A 16969-nucleotide genomic window follows, 5' to 3' on the forward strand; every position below is an offset into this window, starting at 1 on the left:
CAGTCAGAAAATTAATGCTAAGGTGAGACCATGGTCGTTGTGGAACTGGTAACGGTTGTAGCTTACCCGCTGGGAGGTGCCTAGGTGCCTTACTCTGGGCGCACACCGAGCAGGAGGAGACGTACACCCTCACGTCCTTAGCCAAGGTAGGCCACCAGTACTTTCCACTCAGGCAGCGCACTGTACGACCGATACCTGGGTGACCAGAGGAGGGTGACGTGTGTGCCCAGAAGATCAGACGATCACGGATAAGAGCAGGCACGTACTGCAGCCCAGCTGGACACTGCGGTGGAGATGGATCTGTGCGTAATACCTGCTCTATATCCTCGTCCATCGCCCATACTACCGGCGCCACAATGCTGGAGGCCTGGAGTATTGTCTCTGGACCTCTCTTCTGTGTCATACAGCCGGGACAGTGCGTCTGCCTTCACGTTCTTCGTACCCGGAATGTATGACAATGTAAAATCAAACTGGGTGAAGAATAGGGCCCACCTGGCCTGATGAGAATTCAGCCTCCTCGCTGCCCGGATGTACTCCAGGTTATGGTGGTCCGTCCATACGAGGAAAGGGTGTTTCGCCCCTTCAAGCCAATGCCTCCACACGGTCAAAGCTCGGACAACAGCAAACAGCTCCCGATCACCAACGTCGTGGTTCTGCTCCGCCGGGCTGAGCTTCTTCGAGAAGGCGGCACAGGGGCGGAGCTTGGGTGGCGTGCCCGAGCGTTGGGATAGGACAGCGCCCATCCCTACCTCGGACGCATCCACCTCCACTATAAACGGTAGTGATGGATCGGGGTTGGCTAGTACCGGAGCTGAGGTGAACAGACCCCGCAGTCTCCTGAAGGCCAGATCCACCTCAGCAGACCAGCAGAGCCGGGACGGCCCACCCTTCAACAGGGATGTGATGGGAGCTGTGACCTTGCCAAAGCCCCGGATAAACCTTCATAGTAGTTGGCAAAGGAATCACTGCACCTCCTTAACCGTGGTTGGAGTCAGCCAATTACACACGGCTGAAATGCGATCTCCCTCCATCTCCACCCCTGAGGTGGAAATGTGGTATACAAGGAAGGAGATGGACTGCTGGAAAAACATACACTTCTCTGCCTTAGCATAAAGGTCATTCTCCAACAGTCGGGCCAGCACCTTGCGAACCAGGGACACATGCTCAGTGCGAGTAGCGGAATACACCAGGATGTCATCGATGTAGACCACTACACTGCGACCAAGCATGTCCCGAAACACCTCGTTCACAAAGGACTGGAAAACTGAGGGAGCATTCATTAAACCATAGGGCATCACCAGGTATTCATAATGCCCTGTGGTTGTGCTGAACGCTGTCTTCCACTCATCTCCCTCTCGGATACGCACCAGGTTGTACGCACTCCTGAGATCCAATTTGGTGAAGAAGCGCGCCCCATGCATCGATTCAACTACTGAAGGAATGAGGGGGAGTGGATAACTAAATCTTATCGTCTCCCTGTTCAGTGGTCGATAATCAATGCACAGGCGCAGACCTCCATCATTCTTCTTCACAAAGAAGAAACTTGAGGAGGTGGGTGAAGTGGAGGGACGTGTATATACCCCTGACGCAGGGACTCCGTGACATATGTCTCCATAGCCACCGTTTCCACCTGTGACGGAGTATATATGACTCCTGGGAGGTACAGCGTCTACCCTGAGGTTTATCGCACAATCCCCTGCCCGGTGAGGTGGTAACTTAGTTGCCTGCGTTCTAGAGAATGCTTGCGCCAGATCACAGTATTCGGGGGGAATGCGCACAGTGGAGGTACTATCTGGACTTTCCACCGTGGTTGCACCAACGGAAACATCTAGACACCTACCCTGACACTCACGCGACCACCCCGTGAGAGCCCTCTGCGGCCATGAGAAAGTGGGGTTGTGGAGTGCTAACCAAGGGATACCTAATACACAGGGAAAACAGGAGATTCAATAATCGAAAAAATCACCTACTCTAAATGATTCTCCTGGGTGATCATGGTGACTGGAATAGTGACTTCCGTAACAAATCCAGACCCTAATGGTCAACTATCGAGTGAGGGGACGTGGAATGGAGAGGGGAACCAATGAAATGCCTTGACGGTGTGCGAATGCCCTATCCATAAAGTTCCCAGCTGTGCCTGAATCGACTAGCGCCTTACACTGGGGAACTACCATGTGATCGGGAAAGTGGATAGGTAGGGTGCGCAACAGAGGGCTCTGAACAAGTGTGGGTGTTCGATACCTGGGGTGATACGTGAGTGCCCTGCCTGCCGCCTCCAGGCCCAAAAGAACGTTGACTACGATGTGTGGTGGATTGTCCCTTCGTGTCACCAGAGTGGCACTGTCGCTGTCCTCCTCCGCTCTCTCGGCCGGCGGCTCCACCCATCGGCTCGAGGTCCGAGTCTTCCGGGGTGGAAACGGGCAGACCCCTACCAGGACGTCCTCTGGCTGCCAGCAGGTTGTCCAACCGAATGGCCATGTCCACCAGTTTATCGAAGGACAACATGGTGTCCCGGCAGGCTAGCTCCCGTCGGACGTCCTCCCGCAGATGGCACCGGAAACGGTTGATCAGGGCCCGCTCGTTCCACCCGGACCCCGCTGCCAGTATCCGGAACTCCAACGTGAAGTCCTGCGCGGTCCTCGTCCCCTGCCTCAGGTGGACCAGTCACTCACCCGCCTCTCGACCCTTGGGTGGGTGGTCGAATACCGCCCGAAAGAGGCGAGCGATCTCCCTGTAGTCCTCCAATGCAGCTCCTCCTTCGTTCCACACCGCGTTGGCCCACTCCAGGGCTTTCCCACAGAGGCAGGAAACGAGGACGGACACCTTCTCCCGCTCCGATGGCCGGATGCTGGCGAAGTAAAGCCCCAATTGGAGGAGGAATCCCTGGCACAGCGCCGCTGTCCCCTCAAACGCCCGTGGTCGGGATATCTGGATCCCTCCTGGTGCTGGGGTGTAGGTGGCTGGATCTGGTTGGCCAGCTGGTCTCGACAGATTGGGTCTGCTCCTCTCCAGGCGTTGGACGACCTGAAGAACCCGATCCATCGCTTCCCCCAAGCTGGCCAGCATCATGGAGTGCTCCTGGACCTGTGCCACGACTCCAGGCATGCACTCTTCTCCCGCTGACTCTATAGCGGGTGGGTGATTCTGTGATGCGTGTGATAGGAGTCAGGCGCAGGAGAGTAATACGCATCCAAAGAGTTTATTCCGTCGATAAAGAGTTGTGCAAACATGCGACAACAAAACTCAGGCACAGGGGAAATATCTACCCTGGCAACAACAAGGTAAGGGTAGCTCAACCGAGCTACACACAGCTCACTACAAGCAATCACCCACACAGACAAGGAAGCAGAGGGAACACTTATACAATGACTAATTGGGGATAAGGACCAGGTATGTGTGATTAATTAGACAAGACAAGTGGAGTGATGATAAATGGATCGGCAGCAGCTAGTATGCCGGTGACGATGAACACCGAAACCTGCCCGAACAAGGAGGGGAGGCAGCCTCGGCGGAAGTCGTGACATCTCTTCTGTACTATGCACTGTTTTAACTTTGTGTTTTATGTTTTGTTTACTATGTATGCTTCTTTCTTGGCCAGGGCTTACTTGTAAAAGAGATGTAAATCTCAATGTGATCTCTGGTTAAATAAAGGATGAATAAATACAAAACCAGCCGAAGAGTTTACAGTGTGTTCTATTGGATCTCTTCCAGCAAAGTGACTAAGGAAGGTCTCAGCTTTCCATTAATTGGAGTTGCGTGGGCACCCATCATTGGACATATACATAGACACACGTCACACACGTGCACTACCTTATGTCTTCTCATGTGACCTCCAAGTCAAGTCATTATATAACAGTAAACCTAAAGTTATCCAGGCATGCCGCGAATAGAGTTTGATGACATTTTCATTAGCTCCTACTGTAACTGCATATTATTTAATATAGTCAGCATAATCAATATAGCAATTTATTGACAGAAGTTAGTCATTTGTCACAGAACACTGAACAAAAATATGAACGCAACAAATATAAATGCAACATGTAGAGTGTTGGTTTCATGAGCTGAAATAAAAGATCCCAGAAACTTTCCAGAGGCACAAAAAGCTTATTTCTCTAAAATGTTGTTCACAATTTTGTCTACATCCCTGTTAGTGAGCATTTCTCCTTTGCCAAGATAATCCATCCACCTGGCAGGTGTGACATATCAAGAAGCTGATTAAACAGCATGATCATTACAAAGGTGCACCTTGTGCTGGGGACAATAAAAGGCCAATTTTGTCACACAACACTATGCCACAGATGTCTCAAGTTTTGAGTGAGCGTGCAATTGGCATGCTGACTGCAGGAATGTCCACCAGAGCTGTTGCCAGATAATTTTATGTTAATTTCTCTACCATAATCCGCCCCCAACATCGTTTTAGAGAATTTGGCAGTACGTCCAACCGGCCTCACAACAGCAGACCATGTGTGTGGCATCGTGTGGGCGAGCGGTTTGCTGATGTCAATGTTCTGAGCAGAGTGCCCTATGGTGGCTGTGGAGTTATGGTATGGGCAGGCATAAGCTACGGACAACAAACACAATTGCATTTTATTGATGGCAATTTGAATGTACAGAGATACCGTGATGAGATCATGAGGCCCACTGTCGTGCCATTCATCCGCCGCCATCACCTCATGTTTCAGCATGATAATGCACAGCCCCATGTCGCAAGGATCTGTACACAATTCCTGGAAGCTGAAAATATCCCAGTTCTTCCATGGCCTGCATACCCACCAGACATGTTACCCATTGAGCATGTTTGGGATGCTCTGGATTGACGTGTACGACCGCTTGTTCCAGTTCCCGCCAATATCCAGCAACTTCGCACAGCCATTGAAGATGAGTGGGACAACATTTCACAGGCCACAATCAACAGCCTGATCAACTCAATGCGAAGGAGATGTGTTGCGCTGCATGAGGCAAATGGTGGTCACACCAGATACTGACTGGTTTTCTAATCCACGGCCCAACTTTTTTTTTTAAAGGTGTCTGTGACCAACAGTATTCCCATGTAAAATCCCTAGATTAGGGCCTAATGAATTTATTTCAATTGACGGCTTTCCTTATACTGTATGAACTGTAACTCAGTGAAATCTTTGAAATTGCTGCATGTTGCATTGAATGGGACCCATGTCGTCCAAAAAGTTATACTTTTGACTCATCTGTCCATAGAACATTCTTCCAAGAGTCTTGATGATCATCCAGGTGCATCCAGGTGCTTTTTGGCAAACTTGAGTCAACTTTTTGGATGAGATGGGTCCCATTTAAATCTGGCGAAAACCAAACACTGCATTCCACATTAAGAACCTCATTCCAACGGTCAAGCATGGTGGTGGTAGTGTGATGGTTTGGGAATGCTTTGCTGCCTCAGGACCTGGACGACTTGTCTTAATAGAAGGAACCATGAATTCTGCTCTGTATCAGTGAATTCTATAGGACAATGTCAGGCCATCCATCTGAAGCTGAAGCGCAGCTGGGTCATGCAGCAAGACAATGATCCAAAACATACAATCAGGTCTACATAGCAAGACAACGATCCAAAACATACTATCAAGTCTACATGAAAATGGTTAAAAGGCAACAAATTAGAAGTTTTGGAATGGCTTAGTCAAAGTCCAGACCTAATCACTATTGAGATGTTGTGGCAGGACTTGAAACGAGCAGTTCATGCTTGAAAACTCCCAGGTCGCTTAGTTAAAGCAGTTCTGCATGCAAGAGTGGGCCAGAATTCCTCCACAGCGATGTGAGAGACTTATCAACAACTACACGAAGCATTTGGTTGCAGTCATTGCAGCTAAATGTGGCACAACCAGTTATTGAGTGTAAGGGGGCAATACCTTTTCACACTGGGGAATTGGGTGTTGCATAACTTTGTTAATTAAATAAATAAAATAAGTATCAATTTGTTTTTTTATTTGTAAACGCAGGTTCCCTTTATCTAATATTAGGTTTTGGTTGAAGGTCTAATAACATTCAGTATAAAAAATATGCAAAAATAGAGAAAATCAGAAAGGGGGTAAATACTTTTTCACGGCACTGTATGCCATCGAGGAAAAGCTGTGACATTGCAAATGGGGCCGGCTGTGGTCTCTCACCTGCTGCAAAGCGAAGCGTTACTTTTTTCATTTTTATTTCACCTTGTTTTTGATTTGGCTATTTATTTATTTCTCGTTCTCCAGGTGTGCACAGGGGGACATCGTCACACACACGGCCTGGCTCAACCGGTCCAGTATACTGTACGCCGGCGAGGACAAGTGGTCTGTGGATCCCAGGGTGAGTCTGGTTACACTCAATCAGGAGGAGTTCACCATAAAGATTGAGGATGTGGACATGACCGACGAGGGCCCATATATCTGTGCGGTGCAGACGAGCAGCAGACCGAGGACGACGTCAGTGCACATCCTCGTCCAAGGTAAGCCAAAGCCTTAGAATCTAGATACTGTCTGGTCGGGTGTTGTCGAAAAATAGCTTTTGCCTGATGTGTGTGTGTGTCGCTCTCTCTCCTATCTCTCTCCATCTTTCTGTGTGTGGACATCTCCTTCTCTGGTGTATTTGGTGGCCTTCATACCCCTCAGTGAATGAGAACCTGTTATTACCCATTAAAAAAATGAATTTGTCTACTTTCTCTTTCGCTGTAAAAAAATAAATCTATAGAAATAAAGGGAGAATAATAGGTAGAACAACACAAGTCTGGGAAAGCACTTCACTAAGTCTTCCGTTATTGTCTGTGTATCCATTAGTTTGTGTTTTATTAGGTCTTTACAAGATTCTACCTAACTTGTGCAACTTACATTATGGAAAACACCTGTTGTGTGGTGCTCGTTCACAGTCTAATCAATTATTCATATAAAGTACTAGCTCTGAGACTTCTTTACCTTGAATACCCCCGTGTGCATGCACGAGAAGCTCAAATCCAGGATTGTATTCGTTAGGGCACACATTTTGAAACATTTGAAAACGAAAATGAGCATTTCTTATTGGACAAGGCCAGGCAGTCCCTCTCTATTTCAGTCTGTTTTCTTCCGTTTGGTGCCTAATGAATATAACTCAGAACTTTGCTGTGAACTTCATAATGCAGATTCTCATGCCGTATGTTCTAATTAAATGGATAATGGTCTGATTTGAGCCCCATCAACGGCATTGCACCTTGGCGATACTGTATTTTTCCTAATCAGCGGATCCTGAGGCAATTTGATTGATGAAGGTGTCATTGCTAAGCACCAGAGCATTAGGGCGGAACAGAGGAGAACAGAGCAGGCTGAGATGCAAGGCCAGTCTGTATGTTCTCTAGAAGCTTGAAACGTCCTTTTCTTCCAAGCTCCTTTGATGGCAATTAGATTTATGGCTGTGTGCCATAAAAGTAGAAAATTGTATGATGTAGAATACCGGTGTAGGTGCAAATTGAGGTTTTTCTGAGGGTTCGTATGTGATGTAGAGGGGGAGTTTGAGGACTGTTATATTGGATGTTCTTTGGTGCAATACACCTATGTAGTCTTCTCAAATCTACACAGGTGCCTAGGGGGTATGGGCTAGGTGTTCTCTGGTGCTAGGGTTTTCGATAGAGGTAATCATGAACTCTAGAAAGCTCCAATGGTGTCTCTACAGTTCCACCATATTTCCTTTCCTAGTGTTTGTATGTTAGTTCTGTAGTTGATCTCATCGCTTTCGATCAGGCTCTTGGTCTTCAGCATTGTTAGCTACGCTATGTTTTTTAAAGAGAACAATATGCATTGAATATGACGGAACAAACAGACAAACAAACTCCTTTCAATCAGAATAATTCAATAAGTCTGGCAACTCAAAGACATTTAGTGTCCTAGCTTTCACTCAAATGCCTCTGGAAATCTGCACAGCACCTCTTCAAAGATCAAATTATTTTTCAGTGTCTGTTTAGTTTCTCCCCCTTTTAATTTCCTGCAAAATTAATTACTAGCCTATCGGGTTTGTCCTCACTGTCTAAATGAAAAAGGTTATTTCTTTGCTGCACATGTACAGCATTAGTTACACTAGATTACACTTGGATCCTTCCATTTTAACAAAATGCACAATGAATAAGAGTTTATTCAGAATTGTGCTTTGAATTACTTTAGAGCTTGATGACAACTGCCAACAGAGTGAAACTGCCAGCCCATGACTCAGACAGTAGGAGTAGTTGGCTATTTGGCTAACCCCCTGTGTTAACAAAAAAATAACTGAAGTTTGCTAGTGAAACATATCTTCATAAGTTGATAGAGATATTAGATGTCTACTTCAGAGAGGGATGCTTGCTACTGTGTGGGGATTAGGATGTGCTTGTTAGACAGAACAGACTTACTTCGCTCACTTTTGGAATAATTGATCAGAGAGTCATAGTCGTCATTTGCTTCATCCCAAATGGCACCCTCTTCCTTATATAGTGCACTACTTTTGACCAGGGCCCAGGGCAAAATTAGTGCACTATATAAGGAATAGGGTGCCATTTGGGACATAGCAATAGTCATGGTCTTGTTATGTGGTCTTTCAACATTAATAGTTTATGTTTTGTCAAACCTCATGGATCATCTGTCATCATCGTTGTTTTCAGATCGCTGTGTGCTTTAATTGATTGTGCTCCTATCAGGCGACTGTGCGTGTGTATTTACATTTGTAAATAGTCAACTCCAATTAAAAGGCAGATCAAAGAGGAACTGCGAGGAAAAGTCACGTTGTGGGAGGGAAGTAATGGGGGGGGGTCTCAGCGGGAGCGACGTCCTTGTTACTCAACAATCTTTTGATGGGAGTTTGCCCCCCCGCTTCTTCTAGAAGTGCACTGCACACAACACCTATCTACTGCATTCACTTCCTCCCTCCACCACTTTCCCATCTCTCTATTTCCCCCATAATTAATGAAACAATTGACCACTTGATTGGAGCCTCTGCTCCAACTTGCAGCAGGTAATATAAAAAAAAAAACTCTTTTTGTATCTGCGTCCTGTATGTAGAGATGCCAAATGTTCAGCCTGCTGCACAGACCTCTAGTCTAGGGTGGCTGGTTAAATTGTGCTTAGGAATGTTTTTGTAATCTCTAAATGGTTAAAGTAGGGAGAAATATATGTGATTATTGAAGAAGAACAAAGTTTGCGTAATTTACTATCATCCTAAATTAAGATATTTAATTATTTTGCCATATCTAATTAAGGTATATTACGCTACTTTCCATGACGTTTTGACCACATCGGATCGGGCGGAATTACATCCTTTTTACCTCAGATTGTTGATGTTAGTATAAAAGTTGATAGTCAACTCGATGACAAAAGATCAGTTGCATAAAACTAATCAATGTTTTTGGTTTTGTACTGTTGATTCTGAACACAGCTATCATTTTCTATTTCAAATGGAACGGATAATTCAGGGCGGTCGCTCTATACAAGTTGCTGGCCACACACCAATACATGTATTTGAAAGTCAAACTATCACTTTAATAGCAGCCAACCTTTGCCACTGTTGATATCCTATGGTGGACAAAGTAGTTTGTTCCCTTTTCCCTGATGATAGCCTCCCGAAATCAACATCCGCCTTTCCAAAATATAGATAGAAGCCTTCTACAAATTACCATCCAACCAACCATGTATACAGTGGGGGAAAAAAGTATTTAGTCAGCCACCAATTGTGCAAGTTCTCCCACTTAAAATGATTCATCATAGGTACACGCCAACTATGACAGACAAATTGAGAAGAAAACAAATCCAGAAAATCACATTGTAGGATTTTTAATGAATTTATTTGCAAATTATGGTGGAAAATAAGTATTTGGTCACCTACAAACAAGCAAGATTTCTGTCTCTCACAGACCTGTAACTTCTTCTTTAAGAGGCTCCTCTGTCCTCCACTCGTTACCTGTATTAATGGCACCTGTTTGAACTTGTTATCAGTATAAAAGACACCTGTCCACAACCTCAAACAGTCACACTCCAAACTCCACTATGGCCAAGACCAAAGAGCTGTCAAAGGACACCAGAAACAAAATTGTAGACCTGCACCAGGCTGGGAAGACTGAATCTGCAATAGGTAAGCAGCTTGGTTTGAAGAAATCAACTGTGGGAGCAATTATTAGGAAATGGAAGACATACAAGACCACTGATAATCTCCCTCGATCTGGGGCTCCACGCAAGATCTCACCCCGTGGGGTCAAAATGATCACAAGAACGGTGAGCAAAAATCCCAGAACCACACGGGGGGACCTAGTGAATGACCTGCAGAGAGCTGGGACCAAAGTTACAAAGCCTACCATCAGTAACACACTACGCCGCCAGGGACTCAAATCCTGCAGTGCAAGACGTGTCCCCCTGCTTAAGCCAGTACATGTCCAGGCCCGTCTGAAGATTGCTAGAGTACATTTGGATGATCCAGAAGAGGATTGGGAGAATGTCATATGGTCAGATGAAACCAAAATAGAACTTTTTGGTTAAAAACTCAACTCGTCGTGTTTGGAGGACAAAGAATGCTGAGTTGCATCCAAAGAACACCATACCTACTGTGAAGCATGGGGGTGGAAACATCATGCTTTGGGGCTGTTTTTCTGCAAAGGGACCAGGACGACTGATCCGTGTAAAGGAAAGAATGAATGGGGCCATGTATCGTGAGATTTTGAGTGAAAACCTCCTTCCATCAGCAAGGGCATTGAAGATGAAACGTGGCTGGGTCTTTCAGCATGACAATGATCCCAAACACACCGTCCGGGCAACGAAGGAGTGGCTTCATAAGAAGCATTTCAAGGTCCTGGAGTGGCCTAGCCAGTCTCCAGATCTCAACCCCATAGAAAATCTTTGGAGGGAGTTGAAAGTCCGTGTTGCCCAGCGACAGCCCCAAAACATCACTGCTCTAGAGGATTGGAGGAATGGGCCAAAATACCAGCAACAGTGTGTGAAAACCTTGTGAAGACTTACAGAAAACGTTTGACCTGTGTCATTGCCAACAAAGGGTATATAACAAAGTATTGAGAAACTTTTGTTATTGACCAAATACTTATTTTCCACCATAATTTGCAAATAAATTCATAAAAAATCCTACAATGTGACTTTCTGGAAAAAAAAATCTAATTTTGTCTGTCATAGTTGACGTGTACCTATGATGGAAATTACAGGCCTCTCTCATATTTTTAAGTGGAAGAACTTGCACAATTGGTGGCTGACTAAATACTCCCCCCTAACTGATGAGCGATTTATTGCCACTTGACAAAAGAACAGGGTTTTTGGTGCGTGTGCATTTTATAAGCTGCACGTTTAAAAAATACAAGTAATATAATTGCTATTGTTGCACATGTATGTGTAGATAGTACATTTTATGTTTGGGTTTTCAATATATCACAAACTGTTTCTGCATATTGGTTATTGATTTGGACACTTTAAAACTGTGTTTTGACATTGGGCTATTTATCAATGTCTTGTCAACAGGAAGCAGTGACAGCATAATTTATAATTTTAACCTACAATTTTAGGAATATAAATGGAAGTTTCAACATTAATTTCCAATAGTATTGTACTTAATCAGGTAAAAACTGCTGAATGGGTCCAAAAACGTGCTGTGATTTATTTATTTTGATGATATACCAGAAATCACCAAAACAGGTTTTCCCTGCCTACTGTATGTGCGCTTTGAAGCCCACACCTAAATACAAAACATGTTTACCGTATTGTGTACACAAAAGGTACGCTTTATGAAAAAAAATGCATTTGGAAATGTATTCAACCTTGTTATCATCTGCCAAACCTTGTTATCGTCTGTTTTAGCAGTTAATGAGAATGATGTTGAGTATTTCATGGCTGTTATATCGAATAAGCATTTGGGCTGATCCTCGACTTTTTGACCGACCGTCAATGGCTTGGTCTGTGGATAGTATACAGGTGTGATCAGATAATGATGAGATCATTAACGTTTTAAGGCGATTCAACGCTGTCAGTCCTAATCAATGACTCCCCAGACCGTCGACGTTGCCAAGCGCTAATTATTTTGCCTCTAGCGCTAAATACCTTTCAGAGCTAATATAGCTGTTTTTGCCTCTGGGCTATTTAACACGATGCCAATATCCATCGAAAAAAGCATGGACTATAGAAGCTGTTTTTGCCTCCGGGCTATTTGACACGATGCCAATATCCATCGAAGAGAGCATGGACTATAGAAGTGTCTTTACTATACATGTATTCCTTGTCAGTTTGGCACAAGAGGCAAAAATAACATGAATTCTGCATTAAAACTGCTAGATGGCAAATTCTTTGTGCAAAAAGGCGCTGTGTAACAGGCAAATCAGGAGAATACCCCTTTCTTTGTAGGGCCTCTAGTCGACACCAACGCGTCAGTATACAGCACTGTGGCTGATGGTGCTACTTACAGATTAACCACAGGTGGCCATCAGTTATCTGAATGTTTCTTTAAAAAGAGCAGTGCTCTACCAGGTTTTCAGCATGACCCCTTGTGTCAACCTGTGTGTCAATCTAAGTAACATAATAAAAAAATCCCCAATAAAATCTGTCAGTTTAAGCTTGGGCTGTGTCTCAATCCACCATCTGCCTTACGCATCTGCGGTGGAAGGTGGCCGAGCTCCAGCGGTGTTTGTCAGACCATGAGACATCCCGGAAATCGGTCTTCCATTGAGAACATCTGTAGAGTCTGAACAGTTTGGCCAACAAACTATTATGACCACTTTATGGAAAGGAGAGACTCACGAACACAATGGTTTTGCTCTACGACCCCCACAAGTGACTGGTCTGTAGGTAACTCATACAAACGAATGGATGTATGCAGGTTGTTTTTTACCAACAAAAAGTCCCAAAAAACAAAAATATTTCCTGAGTCTCCTAGATATAGGACAGTCACTTCAAAACCTTATTCCTTATGATTAATTTTTTGACTGTCTTTTTTGCCATTTTATGAATGTTTAATTGAATGTGTTTCTATGGGAGGGAGAGAGGGGTTAGAAACTGGAATGAGCTCCCTTGCTCAGAGGTAGTTCAACACACACACAGACCCAAATTCAATCAATTGCAGATAAAGGGAAACCATACTATGGATCCTCTCAGAATGTTTACACTCTGAGGTGTTGAGTGTTAGAACTGATAGAAGCTGTTCTTCTAAGGTGTTCATATGAAATTGCACCGGTCTTTAGAAAAGTGCATAAACATTCCTATTGAACCCCCAGTAAGGTCTTCCTTTATCTGCAACTGATTGACTTGGGGCCACAGCCAGACATGCTAAAATTTAAAATGGATCAGGCTTGTGCCTTGTCTATCCTCAATTCAGTATGTTCTGTCTTCGTGGTTCAGTGTCCCTCATGACTGTATACGGCACAGGGTGGGTTTTTTGTTGATGCGTCACCACTTCAAAAGAGTAGCCCAAATCACCTGAGCAATGGAATCAGATGTAGACATCAAATATTTGTTGTTTTTTTATGCCGTTTTTGAAGAACCACCATTCTGGGGGATTGGATTCTCAACCTGCCAAACTGTTTTTAGGGTTGCTGGGGCGGAGATGCTTTCAGGCGACCACTGATGCAAAGCAATTACACATATTTACACGTCGCAAGCTTTTGAATGTTTGCGTTGCTGATTTGAAATCAAGAGCCTGTTAAGTACCTCAATGTATTTCCTATTCATGTGCTAATTCATGCTCTCAAGCCGGATTTGCTGACGTGGGAGGGAAACATTGCCACGATGATGCTTGCAGAGGTGGCAGGGAAATATAGGCATGAGTTTATGCCAGACGCTAGATGCGCTGATTGAAAGGCCCCAGGTCTAAGTGGTTTGGAACGGCAAGACTTACTGGAGGAACTTTAATGTATCTATTTATATTCTTTAAGTAGTTGCTGGTTGTGTGTGTTAAGGAGAGGAGGTCAAGGAGAAACTGAGCCAATTTGTCGTAATCCCCACACACAGAGCTCTGCCGAGGTTTCTGCCGAGATCCACTGTCATCTGCATTTACGAGGGAAGGCGAGAATGGCTCGAGGGAGGCTACGGAACTGCATGGCATGTTGTTTGGTCTCTCTTCCCACAGTTGTTGTCGTCGTCGTCGTCGTCGTCCCCCCCATTCGCACTGTGCTTGCGGTTTGAACTTTGCCTCTACTTCCTCCGCACACTTTCTTTTCTCGTCCATATATTATGCCGCAAACTCATTCAATTAAGATTTAGTGCATGAATTAGTCTGAGCTGAATAAGGATAGGATTTGCCTGAGATAATTCCCCTAAAGTGTGCCTTGGCTTGAGGTAACGTTCTAATGTATTGTATAATGATAAAGGGATCATCAAATCACATTTTATTTGTCACATGCTTTGTAAACAACAGGTGTAACAGTGAAATGCTTACTTACGGGCCCTTCCCAACAATGCAGAGAGATAAATAATAGAACGATAATAGCACAAGGAATAAATACACAATGAGTAATGATAACTTGGCTATATACATGGAATAGACTAGGTACCAGTACCTAGTCGATCAAGCAGTTGCCATACCAAGCGGTGATGCAGCCAGTCAAGATGCTGTCAATGGTACAGCTGTATAACTTTTTGAGGATCTGAGGGCCCATGCCAAATCTTTTCAGCCTCCTGAGGGGGAAGAGGAATTGTCGTGCCCTCTTCATGTTGGTGTGTTTGGACCATGATAGATCCTTAGTGATGTGGACACTGAGGAACTTGAAGCTCTCGACCTGCCCCACTACAGCCCTGTCGATGTGAATGGGGGCGTGCTCGGCCCTCCGTTTCCTGTAGTCCACGATCAGCTCCTGTGTCTTGCTGACGTTGAGGGAGAGATTGTTGTCCTGGCACCACACTGCCAGTTCTCTGACCTCCTCCCTATAGGCTGTCTCATCATCGTCAGTGATCAGGCCTACCACCATTGTGTCATCTGCAAACTTAATAAGGGTGTTGGAGTTGTGCATGGCCACACAGTCATGGGTCAACAGGGAGTATAGGAGGGGACTAAGCACGCACCCCTAAGGGGACCCGGTGTTGATGGTTAATGTGTCGGATGTGTTGTTGCCTACCCTCACCACCTGGGGGCGTCCCGTCAGGAAGTCCAGGATCCAGTTGCAGAGGGAGGTGTTCAGTCCCAGTGTCCTTAGCTTAGTGATGAGCTTGGAGGGCACTATGGTGTTGAAAGCTGAGCTGTAGTCAATGAACAGCATTCTCATGTAGGTGTTCCTTTTGTCCAAGTGGGAAAGGGCACTGTGGAGTGCAATAGAGATTGCGTCATCTGTGGATCTGTTGGGGTGGTATGCGAATTGGAGTGGGTCCAGGATGTCTGGGATGATGCTGTTGATGTGAGCCATGACCAGCCTTTCAAAGCATTTACATGGCTGCAGATGTGAGTGCTACGGGACGATAGTCATTCAGCCAGGTTACCATGGCGTTCTTGAGCACAGGGACTATGGTGGTCTGCTTTATGTAGGTATTTCAGACTGGGTCAGGAAGAAGTTGAAAATGTAAGTGAAGACACTTGCCAGCAGGTCAGCGCAAGCTCGGAGTACGCGTCTTGGTAATCCATCTGACCCTGCGGCCTTGTGAATGTTAACCTGTTTAAAGGTCTTACTTGCATTTGCCACGGAGAGCGTGATCACACAGTCATCCGGAACAGCTGGTGCTCTCATGCATGGTTCAGTGTTGCTTGTCTCGAAGCAAGCATAGATGGCATTTAGCTCATCTGGTAGGCTCGCGTCACGGGGCAGCTCGCAGCTGGGTTTCCCTTTGTAATCTGTGATAGTTTGCAAGCCCTGCCACATCCGACGAGCGTCAGTGTAGCCGGTGTAGTAGGATTCGATCTTAGTCCTGTGTTGATGCTTTGCCTGTTTGATGGTTTGTCGGAGGTTGTAGCGGGATTTCTTAGAAGTGTCCGGGTTAGTGTCCCAAATGGAGGGCGAGGGAGAGCTTTTTATGCATCTCTGTGAGTGGAGTGAAGATGGTTTAGAGTTTTGCACAGGTGAAATGCTGGTAGAAATTATGTAAAACAGATTTCATTTTTACTGCATTAAAATCACTGGCCACTAGGAGTGCTGCCTCTGGATGAGCATTTTCTTATTTGCTTATGGCCCTATACAGCTCGTTGCGTGCGGTCTTAGTGCCAGCATCGGTTTCTGGTGGTAAATAGACAGCTATGAAAAATATAGATGAAAACTCTCTTGGTAAATAGTATAGTCTATAACTTAACATGAGGTATTCTAACCCAGGCGAGCAGAACCTTGAGACTTCCTTAATATTAGAGATCGTTCACCAGCTTTTGTTAACAGACTACCCCCCTTGAGCTTACCCAACGCAACCGTTCTGTCCTGCCTATGCATAGAAAAAAGAGCTAGAATATTATCCATGTTCTGGTTCAGTCCAGTTTCCGAGAAACGTAGGATATTACAGTTCTTCAGGTCCTGTTGATAGGATAGTCTCGAACGGAGTTCGTCCAGTTTGTTCTCCAGTGATTGTGCTTTTGCCAATAGAACAGAGGGTAGAGGAGGATTATTTACTCGTCGCCATAGTTTCATCAGGGTACCTGCACATCGACCTCTATATCGCCGTCTCTTTCTCTTCCGAGTGTTGGGGTTTAGGGCCTGGTCCGGGGTGAGCAGTATGTCCTGTGCTGCCAACTCATTGAAGTAGAAATCTTCATCCAAATCGAAGCTGTTAAGGGTCCTGTTGGTTCCAGACTTGGTGCATCGGTACCGCACGAGATAACCGTTTATGACTTGGGTTGCTATCTGGCAAACCTGTCGACCAAAATTATTTCTAACAAGGTGTTTTATTGAATGACTTCAAATATTACCTTACAGTGCCACAGCAGTAGATCACTGCTTTATGGTGAATAAGATAGACAATAAACCATACTACCTCAAGTATCTACCCAGATGAGCCACTGTGTTGTCTTCAAGTCATGTTGATGTATAGTCTATACAAATACACCCCTGAAAGAACCTAGACAATTCCTGTAAATCCAAATTAAA

General features: G+C 45.1%; 1 protein-coding gene across 1 annotated transcript in view; it reads left to right on the top strand.

Moving 5' to 3' along the window:
• Positions 1–6204: 6204 nt before the first annotated feature.
• LOC121579309 (opioid-binding protein/cell adhesion molecule homolog) overlaps positions 6205–16969 on the top strand; it is a gene marked incomplete at its 5' end in the record, with an annotated part of 73872 nt that continues 63107 nt past the window's right edge. Inside the window, one exon of the mRNA XM_045214286.1 lies at positions 6205–6451. Within this exon, the coding sequence (XP_045070221.1) occupies positions 6205–6451 (247 nt within the window). The remainder of the gene's footprint in view (positions 6452–16969) is intronic.

Source organism: Coregonus clupeaformis, unplaced genomic scaffold, assembly GCF_020615455.1.
Source record: "Coregonus clupeaformis isolate EN_2021a unplaced genomic scaffold, ASM2061545v1 scaf0231, whole genome shotgun sequence".
Taxonomy (NCBI): domain Eukaryota; kingdom Metazoa; phylum Chordata; class Actinopteri; order Salmoniformes; family Salmonidae; genus Coregonus; species Coregonus clupeaformis.